Source organism: Grammomys surdaster, unplaced genomic scaffold, assembly GCF_004785775.1.
Source record: "Grammomys surdaster isolate TR1022 unplaced genomic scaffold, NIH_TR_1.0 265, whole genome shotgun sequence".
NCBI lineage: Eukaryota > Metazoa > Chordata > Mammalia > Rodentia > Muridae > Grammomys > Grammomys surdaster.
The window spans coordinates 2886489-2900647 of NW_021604706.1; the positions used below are offsets into that span (position 1 = coordinate 2886489).

General features: G+C 39.8%; 1 protein-coding gene across 1 annotated transcript in view; it reads left to right on the plus strand.

The window, feature by feature from the left end:
- Window positions 1–14159, plus strand: part of LOC114628158 (zinc finger protein 81-like) — a 113798-nt gene that overhangs the window by 69447 nt on the left and 30192 nt on the right. Inside the window, exon 7 of the mRNA XM_028776106.1 lies at window positions 7045–7140. Coding sequence (XP_028631939.1) covers window positions 7045–7140 — 96 coding nt within the window. The remainder of the gene's footprint in view (window positions 1–7044; window positions 7141–14159) is intronic.

The window sequence follows — 14159 nt, forward strand, 5'->3', positions numbered from 1 at the left end:
AGGGAGAGGGAGAGGGAGAGGGAGAGGGAGAGGGAGAGGGAGGAGGTTGGAGGGAGGAGGGAGGAGGGAGAGGAATTTGTGGAGGTCACATGACAAACTTATTATACTGATTCTTCCACCTTTAAGTAGGTTCTGGGGATTGAACTCAGGTCAACAGGCTTAGGATGCAAGTGCCTTTAACAGGTGAGACATCTTGTAGACCCTGTATCTTTATCTTTATGAAAAAGGGAGCTCTGGACACACAGATACATACGTACCAAAAGGAAGAGAATGTGAAGGTGTGAGAAGATGGTTTGGCATTGGAAGGATACATTTTTAAGCTGAGAAACATCTGAGAATGATGCTGAGGGAAAGATGTTCTCTAAGCCCTTTCAATAACAGTAGGCCTGCTTATGATACCTTAATTTTAGACTTCTAATCTCCAGAAGTGCAAGATAATAAGTATTCTGAACCGTCTAGTTTGTGATACTGTTATAGAAATCCTAGGAAATGGAGCATTGCTTTAAAAAATACCTAACATGAAAGAGAGGCAGCAGGTATTTGTGCTTCCCATGTGAATCTGATAACCTGAGCTTAATCCCAGACAGCAGTAATTTCTGAATGTTGTTCTCTGACCTCTACACATATACTGTGATATATATAGACTTACATACACACACACACACAAAACCCACAAAATAATTAAAATATAAAAGAGGTTTTGGATAGGTATAATGAGTTGAGGGTGGAAAAGTTTTAAGATATTTGACATAAAAAGCATAGATTTAGCTGGGTGCCTTTAATCCCAGCACTTGGGAGAATGAGGCAGGGAGATCTCTGTGAGTCAGTGACAAACCTGGTTCACATGGTGAGTTCCAAGACAGCCAGGAATATATAGTAAGACACTGTCTCAAAAAGAAGCATAGGTTTATTTGAAAAACCTATTGATATAAATATGTTAAAGGTGAAGTGTTAGAATATGGGGCATGTTAATACAAATGGAAGGAAAGTAAAGGGACAAAGATCATGGTGAGATTTTATTCTCTCAGCTCAAAAGTACTACTTATAAATAGTGAACTTTAATATTTATCTGAGGAGTTTCTAAACATTGAGGAAAGCACAGTATGATTTATTTTGATGCTTATCATATAATTTGAGAAGAAAGAGGTAAATCATAAAAGAAATTCAAAAGAGGAGAAAATTATTATTTAAGGATTCTGAAAATGCTCAGCACCTGACTTTTCTATCACTGTGCTAAGACTAAGGCAACTTATAGAAGAATGAGTTTATTGGCAGGTTACAATTTCAGAGGGTGGGTCCATGACCATTATGGTGGGCCGCAATAGGCAGGCATCCAGGCATGGTGCTGGAGCTATAGCTAAGAGCTTACATCTTTAGGCAACAACCACAAGGTAGAGAAAGACACAAAAGAGCAAGTCTTTTGAACCCCAAAGCTACCGTGACACACCTCCTATTCCCAAACAGTCACCCCCAGTTGGGGACCTAAGTACTCAAATATATGTGCCTCTAGGGCCATTCTCATTTGGGCCACTAGACCCACCCCATCCCTTGCAAAAATTGAGAAAATACTCTGAGAAGATCAAACGTATGTATGAACACATTGCTCAAAAGATTTGGTGGTTGACTTTTGGATCTAGCCAATTATTTCAGTAGAGACATTACCAGCTTGGGCTAAAGGAGACAGATGGGAGAAAATGAAGGAACCTATAGAACTTCTGTGTTTCTATAGGTAGGAAATAGAATGTGATGCTGTTTAGGTGTGAGTATGTGTTATTGTTAAAGAAAACAGAAGATTGACATTATGAATAGTTCAGAAATCAGCAGGGTTGCAATTGCCACCATAAACCCTGAGACCATAGGTAATGGAAACCACCTTCTCTGTTTCAGTAGGAAGGGCCACTTTATTTTTCCATGGCCAAGAGGCTAGTTAGGGCTACCACTGAAAGCCAAGTGTGTGAGCATACCATGTCTAAATTAATGTCATTTCTCTTAACAGTTTTGCATGTTCTTGAATTCTCTCTTTACCATTCCCTTATGGTGCTTGGATATAAATTTTGTGCTTGTATGTGGCCTTAGATGGAGTTTACCACTAGTTTTGGGCTACATTCTCAAGCAGTACAACTCCACTAAGACCAATGTTCAGTACTCTAGAGTTGCTATGGTCTTCATATCTTCCATAGGCTGAGCCTGAATTAAAAGGACTTGAGTGTCCTACAAGTAGAACTAGGAGTGGTTTTGTATGCTATATTTCCAGTACCCTACTAAAGGGCAAGGATTCCGCACTAGTCTATTCTGTGTTTACGTGCCATGTAGAGGAAATTTTTACTAAATGTCTCCTTTTCCACTCTCAATGTACATATTCATGGTGGTTAATCTTCATTGTCCAATTGACTAGATTTAGAAGATTAGTGAAATACATCTATCTCTGGGTGTGCCTGTTAGAGTCTTTCCAAAGAGGGTTAAATTAACTAAGGTAGGAAAACCCAATTTGAGTATGGGTTGGTACCATCCTTTAGGGTGGAAGTCTCAGTTGAAAAAAGGGACAGAGGGGCCAGTTGAACTCTGAATAACAGGGGTGGTCATTCAGTTTCTCAGGTTATCCTTTTTAGATAGAGGTTGCATTGGTCTGCATTGTCCATAAAAACTCTTGTTGAAACTTAATTACAACTGTGATACTGAGTGTGGAGGGACCTTTAAATTGTGATAAGGTCACAGGGCTCTGCCATTCAGAATTGGTTGTTGTCATCCAGAGCGTGGTTTGTTTATTACCAGAATGAATTTGTTGTGTTTGACCCCTATCCTACCCTCTGCTTCTCTCTTTCATACATTCTCACTTTTGCTTCTGTTCTGTTGAGATGCAGTGTGAAGACTCTTACTAGATGCCAAGGCCATGATCTTGAACTCAACCATCCCCAGAATTGTTAGCTAAATAAACTTCTTTTGTTTATAAATCATCAGGCCTGTGGTATTCTGTTACAGCAGTAATAAATTGACCAAAACAGTGGTAGGACTTCTACTTATCTAGAAAGACACAGAAGAATTTAGAGATTTAGTTTCCATTCCTTTCCCAATAAATGGCCTTACTTTAATAGCAGATAGCCTGGAAATTTGTCTATTCAATTTGATTTACATTTTATTCATTTTTCAGGATGAGTCTGGGTTTGATTTTTATCGATTTTAGTTTTGTAGTTACAGAAGCAGGTGTAGAAATCTTTTGTTTGTGTTTTGAGACATGTATGTAGTCCAGGCCAGCTTTAAACTCATTGTATCCTTGCCTCTTTGTTTCCTGGGTGCTGGGATAACTGATATATGCACCACATGTGGCCCTGATGTAGAAATTTTCAGGTTATTTTTTGGACTCATGAGCCCAGAAATTTGATATTTGAATTCACTCCACCTGTCTCCCTTTATCCAATGTAATTAGAAGTAACCAGCCAATTTTATTAAACAAAGCTCTAATCCATCATCACTCAGAAAGTTATCTAAAGGTTTGAATTCAGTATTGATATTTGCTTATCTTTGTCACTATATCATACCATGAACTATCAGATCAGAGTCATCTTTCCTACTGGAAATACTTACCAATCAGTCTCTTTAAATCTGATCAAATTAAAGGATTAATTCTAGAAATCCCATAACTAATTTAGGAAAAACCCTTCCTGACAATTTGAAGATTCTTTCCCTCTGAAATGGCTTTTGGTACCAAAATCTGTATTAGGATTCTCCAGAGGAGTGGAATGAATAAGGAAATCTGGTGTGTGTCTGTGTCTCTGTGTGTGTGTGTGTGTGTTGCATGTGCACACACACATTTTATGAAAGAATAGTGCTAACAGATTGAAAATTCTAGGTAAGTGGGTAGTCTGGAACTTCTGCTGTCTTAAATGCAGAACCCACAGCACGGGGTGGCCGAATGGGAGTTGAGGCCATGGGGGTTCTGGCTAAATTGTTGTAATGGAATCCTTGCCAAAATTGAATGATGTGAAGATGGACAAGGAGGTTCAGAAGTGGAAGGCTAGTTGGGAAGTGCCTTTAGAAGACTCTGATTCAAATTTTATTAAGGGATACTCTGCCATCTGAAGGGTCTGGATCATAAGTGGTCCTACTTGGATTTTGTGGTTATAGGTTTTTTTTTTCTTTAATCATTGGGTATAGTAGTGTGAACCTAAGTTCCAAGAAAGAACTACATCTTACACCAAATCTTTTGCAAACTGCTTAGAAGTTAAGTGATTATGAAGAGGTTGGAATATTGTAAGTCCAAAGCATAATTATGGTTTATCTGGAGCTATTTTTAACTCTTAATAGCTAATCATTTTCCATCTCTGTGTCTGAACTGAACTGTGTCCACTATGTGTTGTGATTGTTTGGTGAAAACTTTTGGAATTATTAACTTACCAGGCAGCTAGCTTCCACCAACTTAAAGGCTAAAAATGTCATCAGCATCTGAAACCTCTAGCAGAGGTTTCCGCATTTCATTATAGTCTATGTACCAATGTGTTTCAAAAATATCTTGACTTGAAATTTTATTTGTACTGTTACTTTAAAAACTTCATGAAACTGTTTCCATGTTGGAACATGGAATTTGGGGGTAACCTGAATCTATGTTCCCAGACGATGTACCAGAATAACCTCTCTTATCCTCTTTAAGGTGAAAACTGTGTCACTGTGTCAATAGTAGCACTAAGGTATGTTAGTAACCTTAAGGAATCACCTCTTTCCAGACTATACTTAACTCACTCCTGTTCTGGACTAGCAGTTCTGTGTCCCTTGATAGTCAACATCAGTCAATCCAACCAATATAGCAAGTCACTTTTAATCTTTTTATTCGTAGGCATAAGGAGATCAAAATGACCAAGAGGCAATTCTAACTTCCACTTCAGTAGAAATGTACCACCCTTTGGAACTAGGCATATAGAGCAGACTATAAAGCCAAAAGGACAGAAAGCAAATACTTTACTAATTTATTATGGAGTACAAGAGTGAAAATTGTCATTCCTATCCCAGGGCTGAGGGAGAAGGCTGCTACCACAGTGATCTTATAGGATATATCATTGAGCTAATGAGAATTATTCTTAATTATCTCATATTTTTCCATTTTAGAAATGTACTGTATATCTAATGCCTGTCTCACCATTGTGTTTTGGAAACAGATAAATTGCCTGGTTCCGTAAATTGTTAAATGGAAAAGAATTTGTCATACTCTGAGTTATCTGAGTGTTATTGATGTACTTGGGACATTGAGTTGATGAGGCTTGGATTTTTTTTTTCTTATCAGTTGATGCTGATGTGACTAAGTCCTTTGAGAAAGGTGGGAAGAGGCAAATAATTTTTTTGAGATGCTGTTTTACTGAATAGCACTGACTGTCCTGAGACTAACTATATAGGCCAAACGCTTTTCAAATTCACAGATACCCACCTGCCTCTGCCTCCCAAGTTCTGCACCCCATGCCCAGTAGAGGTAAATATTTTTCAAATGAAAGTACATGGATTTGAAAGAGGCACAGGGTAGACTTTTTTAAGTTAAATTGTGTTTTCTTAAAATCTATGTGGACATCTTAAAGTGACATATTTACAAATGGCTTAGGGAGGTAATCAAATCAAAGTGAGGTTATTACAGTAGTCTTTGTATGATATCAAGTGTCCTTATCAAAAAAATGAATTTGAATAGAGATATCTGTACATAAAGAATGTCATGTGACTATGAAGACATGGATCAGAGTGATAGTTCTACAAATATGAATGGAAGGAAGACCATAGAAAGACACAAGAAGACAGCCATGTTTCTGGAGAGATTTCTATTAAACCCTGGAAGCTAGAAGGTCCAAGAAAGGATTCTCTCCTAGATCCACTGAGAGCACATTGTTGGGCTGTGGTGTGCACAGGGGTGTGGGTCCTGTTGTGTTGAATTGTGAGTCCCGTGTCTGTCGAAGGGGCTGGAGCTGCAGCTCAGAGAGTCAGAGACACAGGAATTTGACTGTTCACTCCATGTGGACATCTGGGCTGTGAAAAGCCGCAGGGCTCTTTCCATGGGTGGAGGGAACACAGTCTGAGGTCCCTGGGTGGGGGCAGACCTCTTGGGTTGAGGAGCCCCGGGGCCAAGGTGCTGGGAACCAACTGGTCTCAAGGCCTTGACCTGCAGCTGAAGAGGTGAGGGGGAGAAGCTCTGGTGTTGTCCCTTGGGAAGGGGGCTCTTGGTCATGGTAACTCACTTGGCTGGGTTTTGGCTGGGTCTCCGTGGCTGGAACATAGAGAAGTCAGTGGTAGGAGATTAGATGGTTCCTCTGTAGTTGAAGGCCTTCTCTATGGTTCCCCACAGCAGAACCCAAAGAAGAGAGGTAGTCCATGGTCTTAAAATGTTTATTGTCATGGTGGAAAATGGATGAAGCTATACCTCGTATTCTCAGAGCGGGCCTGAGATTAAATACCTTTTGCAAGGAGGAGGAAGGCCTGGGAAGGAATGCTTAATTGGCTATGCCCTCTGGCCTTTAGGTATCTCATGTATATGGAGATGTCTTGAGGCTCTGCAGCCTGTATCACACCCTCTACCTGTGATATGTGACCAATGGCCACAGATCTCTCTGTGGGAGGCTGAAGCTATGTGAAAAGAGCCAGGGGCCCAGGAGCAAGGCCAAACTCCTCCTGTCCCTGGAGGGTCTCTGGGGTTCAAGGCCTACTCGACCAGGTACCTAGCTGCTTCTTATAGCCCACCGCCCCACACACATGACCCTGATACCTTGATTTTAGGTTTCTATTCTCTAAAATGTGAAGTGATGTATATCTCTTGTTTTACATACATAGCCCTTTGAAGTAGAAGCCCTAGGAAAGTAATGCCGATCATCAATGTGGGTATTTGCATTATCAGCTCTAGGGACATGTGGGACATTTGATAGTGTGTGTTGGTATTGGCCCTGAGTCTCTGAGATGCTACAGTCTTTTTATTTCTGGGATTATTGCTCTATCTATGCCAGTAAATGCCACTTAACTCTCTCAAATAACAAGTAGAAAGCAATTATCTGAATCTAGTTCTCTATCATGTTCTCTGAACAGGGTTTAAAGTTCCCAAACCAGAAGTCATCTTCAAGTTGGAGCAAGGAGAGGAACCATGGACACTGGAGGAGGGAGCCCCACACCAGAGCAGTTCAGGTAAGTGAATGTGACATAGGTAGAGGTCTGTGGAAGCCCCCTTCCCCAAGAGGCTATTACCTTGAAAATACTATCATTGTTGTCCTCCTTTAAAGTTTTAGAAATTGTTTTATGCAGCTTTGGAGTCTTAGGAACTAAATTTTCTCCTCCCATTATTTTGGGAGCTGTTATAAACTGTCTTCTTTACTTGGCTTTCCTCCAGGAAAAGTGCCCTTCTGCCCTCATTTCAACACTCTGGACTGTAGGCTAGGTCTCTTCTCTATGTATCTTGCTTCCTTGGATATTTTCTCTTATCACATTTTAATGCTTTATCACTTAAATCACACCTGAGCCTCCCAGATTATTATCATACCCATTTGGGTTGTAAGGGCATTGGTTTATTTGAAAATAGATAAGATCAGCTTTTTCCTGTTCTTACTATTTTTACTAAAATATCTTCATTTTATCCTCTCACTTTAAGATACTCAACTGTCATCTACAGCTTTCCCTGCTTTCTATTCTGTTTCTAAGTATTGCCTTAAAATTGTTCATTCTTTTTCTAAACACAGACCCATCTCTGTTCTAACTTTATGATCAATGCTTTCTTTTAGAATTAATTTTATCAAAGTATGATTTATACAGAATAAAATGGATACATTTTAAACATATAGTATCATGCCTTCTGACAAGGTATGCAACAGTATGACCACCATGCATAGATAGTGCTCTGTTTCAGAATTTTTTTCCATGTGCCCCTTGGAATCAGTATCTACCATCCCTTCAGCCCTGGGCAGTTAGTGTCATACTTTTCATCATTATAGATTAGATTTGTCTTTATTGGGAATTCTATAAAGGGAATCCTATCATGTGTACTCTTTGAGGCCATGCTTGCTTCATTCATTCATAAGGATTAGTTTGCATTTTATCCCCATTGTTTTACATATTCATTTTGATGTTGAATATTATGAAGGTATCTGTTGAATATCCCTAATTAAAGGATCTGAAATTCTAATGTGTCCCACAAATCTCAAAACTTTTGAGCACTAAATTAATACTTAAAATGTGCTGTGCTGTAGGGTGTTCAATTTTTGAGTTAGGGATACTCAACTAACAAAGTCTATGTAAACATTTCAAAATCTGAATTTTTTTCTGGATCAAACAGGTAACGGATATTCAACTTATATTACAATTTGTTAGTCTTTTTGTTTTGTTTTGTTTTCGAGACAGGGTTTCTCTGTGTGGCCCTGGCTGTCCTGGAACTCACTCTGTAGACCAGACTGGCCTTGAACTCAGAAATCTGCCTGCCTCTGCCTCCCAAGTGCTGGGATTAAAGGCGTGCACCACCACCGCCTGGCACAATTTGTTAGTCTTACATTTCTTTTTTTTTGGTCTTACATTTCTTAATGGGTGGGTAGTTAATATTTGATAATCATAAATGCAGGTAAATAAAGCTCACACATATCTTTGTATGAATATATGTTTGCATATCATTGGGCAAATCCATAAGTTTGGAATTACTGAGTCTTATGATAAGTGTATGCTTACCTTTATAAAAATTTCCAAAGTGTATTCAAACTCACTGTACCAGTTTACATTCCCAAGAGCAATACTTAATTCCTATTGCTCTACACCATTGTTATTGTATGGTATCATCAATCCCTTGAATTTTTTTAAAAGTTAATTTCTGATTTTTTTTCTTTTTATTTTCTTTTTTACTTGGTTACTTTACATCACACTCACTGTCCCCCCTCCCAGTTAGTCCCTCCCATAATCCTTCCCCTGTCTCTCCCACTCCCTTGTCCTTTGAGCAGATAGGGGCCCTCTGGGTATCCCTCCCATCCTAGCAGTTCAAGTCTCTGCAAGGCTAGGTGCTTCCTCTCCTACTGAGGCCAGACAAGGCAGCCCAGCTAGAAAAAAACATATCCTATGTACAAGCAACAACTTTTGGGATAGCCCCTGCTCCATTTTCTGATATTTTAATTAGCATTTACAGTGTTAGTTTTCATTACATCATTTTCAAGTAGAATTTACTTTTGTTGATTCTTCTTTGTCTCCCATTCCTGACTCACTTTAAAAAAAACCCTATATTTTGAGATTATAATTACATCATTTCTCCTTTATTATACTGTATGTGTGATGATGTCTCATTCTGATTTTAAATTGAATTACTTTGATAAGAGTAAGGACACTAAGCATCTTTTCATGTGTACATTCATTATTTGTATGTGTTTGTAAAAAAAAATCTGTTTATAGCTTTCTCAGATTTTCAGCAAGTAGATGTCCATCTCTTCTTGATGTATTTCCTTATTTAGGTAAGGTCTCACTTTGAAGTACACACTGCCCTAAAACTTTTAGTCCTCCTGTCTAAGCCTCCTGAATGCTGGAATTATAGGCATACATATCACTGTACCAAACAGGTCTTATCATATTTTTAAAATTAAAAATATATTATTTTCTTATACACTTTGTCAGTTCATATCCCCTCAGACATAGGACATGGCCTCTTGGGGATGCAGAATGAGGGCAGTTTGACTGTGCTTACCCCACGCCTCCTCCTGGGTGGAAGCACTGAGGCACCACTCTGGGCATGGGAAAGCACAGTCTGAGAGGTGGGAAAGGTGGGGTTAGGGGGTCCCCGGACCTGCAAGGGATTCTTTGACTTTTGGACATCCAGATGCTGCTGGTAATTTGCGGAAGAGCTGAGAACGGAGTTGGGGCCGCCAGCTGGAGAGAGTGTTTAGCCCAGGGCCTGGATGGATGAGTGGGAAAAGGGAATCTTTGACTTGTCCCAGTGGGGTGATTGTCCTTAGTTTGTCGAAGTCAGGCTTGGTGGTGGTCTTGGCTGGGAGCATAGAGAGGCCTTCTATGGGGGAATCAAGCTAGAACTCTGTAAGTGAATTCCTTCATGGCTCCCCATAGTGGATCTTGATGAAAAGTCAGTCCGTGGTTCTAAGTTTATTTTCATGGCAGAAAATGGATGCATAAAACCTTACCCAACTTCTCAGTGTGGGCCTGAGATTAAATACCATTTTCAGGTAGGAATGTCTGGGAAAGGAAGCTTATTGGCTAAGCCTTCTGGGCCTCTAGTACTTCATTAGCATGGAGAGCTCTGTTTTGGGCCTATGTGACCATAGGACATGTTTCTTTTATGTAAGAAGCATGGCACATGTTCCAAATCAGGAGTCTAGCCAGGGACAGTGAATCGCCTGAGTCTCAGGTATGTGCCCACTGAGTCTCTAGGTCTCAACCTGCTCTGCCTTACAAAACTTCCTGGCATGGTTTTACATCCCACAACACTATATAGTTTTCCCTCCTTGCACTCCTCAAAGTTTCTACCAAATCTCCTCCCCTCCTGATCCACTCCCAATCTGTTTCTCATTAGAAAAGAACAGGCTTTTTAAGAGATAACAACCAAACATGATAAAATAAAATATAATAAAATCAAACAAAAACTTTTATATGAAGTTAGACACAGCAACCCCACATGAGGAAAAGAGTCCTTGTTCTCATAGTCAGGAGTTCCCTAAAAGCACTAAGCTAATAGCTATAATGAATATGCAGAGGACCTGGTATAGACCCATGCTAGCCCTGTGCTTTCTGCTTCAGTTTCTGTGAACTCATACATGAACCTTGTTTAGTTGATTCAGAGGGCCGCCTTCTCCTGGTGTCCCCATCTCTTAAAGTTTTTGTGACTCAGCTCTTCTTCTGTGAGATTCCCTGATCACTGAGAGAAGGTATTTGATGGAGAACTCCAATGTTGACTCTTTATCCTCATACTGTCTGGCTGTTATTTTCTGTATCTGTTCCCATCTGGTGCTGGAGCAAGCCTCTCTGATGATGACTGATGACTCTCTGATGATGATCACTGATCTGTGAGTATAGCAGAGTATTATTAGGAATCATTTCATTGTTTTTTTTTTAAACCAATCATGTTGGTTTTGCTTCAGGTCTCTGGGTTCTCTAGTCTCTCATTGTTGGTTATCCAAGCAGTGTCAGGTATCAAATCAATCATTTCTTAGCTACTCCCACAAGTTTTGTGCCACGATTTCCTTGACATATTTTTCAGGCAGGACAGATTATAGGTCAAAAGTTTGGTGGATGCATTGGTGTCCGAGATAGCCTTCCATACCAAAGAGGCAAGAATTACCAAAGAGGCAAGAATGTAGGGGTGAAGGCTCCACGTGGGCACCAGATCGAATTATCCAGATAGATTTGAGTTATATGGATGTTCTCCTCAGCAATGGGGCCCCACTCTCAGTTTGTGCAGAGCAACCCTTTTGGTCTTAGCATCAACATAGACTGGTTGGGAATTTCCATGGGATCCCTTTGGCAAACAACTCAATGGAATGCAACCCTGACCTACCACTGCCTCATCTGGCTGCAAGAGATGGCCAGTTGAGATTTCATATCCCCTATTACAGAAGCTTGTTAGTCTGTGTCTTTTATTGGGGGAATTGAGACCATTGATGTTTAGAGATATCAATGACCAATGATTGTTGATTCCTTTTATTTTGTTGTGTTTGGTGGTGGTGGTAGTGGTAGTAGTAGTGGTAGTAAGGTGTGTGTGTGTGTGTGTGTGTGTGTGTGTGTGTGTTGTATTTTTCCCTTTTCTGGGTTTTGCTGGTCTGAGAATATTTTCTGTGTTCTTATCGGTGTATTTAACCTTCTTAGATCTGAGTTCTTCTTCTAGCACTTTTTGTTAGGATGTATTTATAGATAAATATTGTTTAAATTTGATTTTATCATAGAATGTCTTACTTTATCCATCTATTGTGAATAGATGTTTTGTTTTGTATACTAGTTTGGACTGGCACGTCTGTATTCTGTTAGAATCTGGAGCAAATTTGTTCAGGACCTTTTGGCCTTTAGTATCTCCATTGAGGAGTCAGGTGTAATTGTAATAGATCTGCCTTTATATGTTACTTGGTCTTTTCCCCATACAGCTTTTAATATTCTTTCTTTGTTTTGTATGTTTTGTGTTTTATGTGTTTAGTATCTCGTGATATGGGGACTTTCATTTTTGGTACAGACTATTTACTGTCATGTATGGTTTCTTGTACTTTATAGGTATCTCCTTTTTTAGCTTAGGAAAATTTTCTGCTATGATTTTGTTGAAAATGTTTTCTGGATCTTTGAGCTGAGACTTTTTTCCTTCCTGTATTCCTATTATTCTTATGTTTGGTCTTTTCATAGTGTCCCACGTGTCCTAGATATTTTGTGTTAGCAATTTTTTTTGTAGATTTGATACTTTTTTGACAGATGTATCCATTTCTTCGATCATATCTTCAATTCCTGAGATTCTTTTTTACATTTCTTATATTCTTTTGGTGAAGTTTGACCCTGTGGTTCCTGTTCAATTTGCTAAAATTTTAATTTCCAGAATTCCCTTAGTTTGTGTTTTCTTTATTGCTTCTATTTCTATTTTCAGGTTTTGAACAGTTTTATTCTTTTTTTTTTTAACTCATTGGCACAGTCTGGATTTTTTTTTATTTTTAATTTTTTTTATTGGATGTTTTATTTACATTTCCTATGTTGTCCCCTTACCCCATCCCCCACCCACCCAGGAAACCCCAATCCCCTCACCCCTCCTCCTTCTTCTCTGTGGATATAACCTCTATCTACCCCCCCTCCCACCTCCCCACCCTCAAAATTCCCACCCCCTGGGGCATTCAGCCTTCATGAGGTCAAGGTTCTCTTCTTCCACCTCTGCCCAGCAGGGCCCTCTACTCTTACATATTCAACTGAAGCGCTGGATCCCTACCTAAGTGCTCCCAGGCTGGTGGTTTAGACCCTGGGAGCTGTGGTTGGTTGGTATTGTTGCTCTCCTTATGATGCTGCAAATCCTTTCAGCACTCCTTCAGTCCTCACTCTAACTCCTCTATTGAGAACCCCATGATCAGTTCAATGGCTAGTTGTGAGCATCTGCCTCTGAGTATGTCAGACTCTTGAAGACCTCTGAGGAGATATCCATATCAGGCTCTTATCAGCATGCACTTCCTGACTTCCACATCAGCATCTACCTTTGGTGATTGCACATGGGATAGATACTCAGGTGGAGTGGTCATGAGACGGCCCCTCCTTCAGTTTCTGTCCCTCACTTTGTCTCCATATTTGCTCCCTTGAGTAATTTGTTGCTCCTTCTAAGAAGGACCGAATCACCCCCACTTGGTCTTCCTTCTTTATGGGCTTCATGTGGCCTGTGAGTTGCATCTTGGGCATTTCAAGGTTCTGGGCTAATATCCAATAATCAGTGAGTGAATACCATGTGTGTTCTTTTGTGATTGGCTTACCTCACTCAGGATGATAATTTCTAATTCCATCCATTTACCTAGGAACCTCTCGAATTCATTGTGTTTAATAGCTGAGTAATACTCCATTGTGTAAATATACCACATTTTTTGAATCCATTCCTCAGTTGAAGGACATGTGGGTTCTTTCCAGCTCCTGGCTATTATACACAAGGCTGCTATGAACATAGTTGAGCATATGTCCTTGTTATATGTCCGAGCATCTACTGGGTATATGCCTAGGAGTGGTATAGCTGGATCCTCAGGTAATGCTATGTCCAATTTTCTGAGGAACCGCCACACTGATTTCCAAAGTGGTTGCACCATCTTGCAGTCCCACCAACAATGGAGGAGTGTTCCTCTTTCTCCACACCCTCGCCAGCATCTACTATCACCTGAGTTTTTAATCTTAGCCATTCTGACTGGTGTGAGATGGAATCTCAGGGTTGTTTTGATTTGCATTTCCGTGACGACTAAGGATGCCAAGCATTTCTTTAGGTGCTTCTCGGCCATTCGAGTTTCTTCTGTTGAAAATTCTTTGTTAAGCTCTATACCCCATTTTTTAATAGGGTAATTTGGTTGTCTGGAGTCTAATTTCTTGAGTTCTTTGTATATATTGGATATTAGCCCTCTATCAGACAAAGGATTGGTAAAGATCTTTTCCCAATTTGTTGACTGTCGTTTTGTCCTATTGACAGTGTCCTTTGCCTTACAGAAACTTTGCAATTTTATGAAGTCCCATTTGTCAATTCT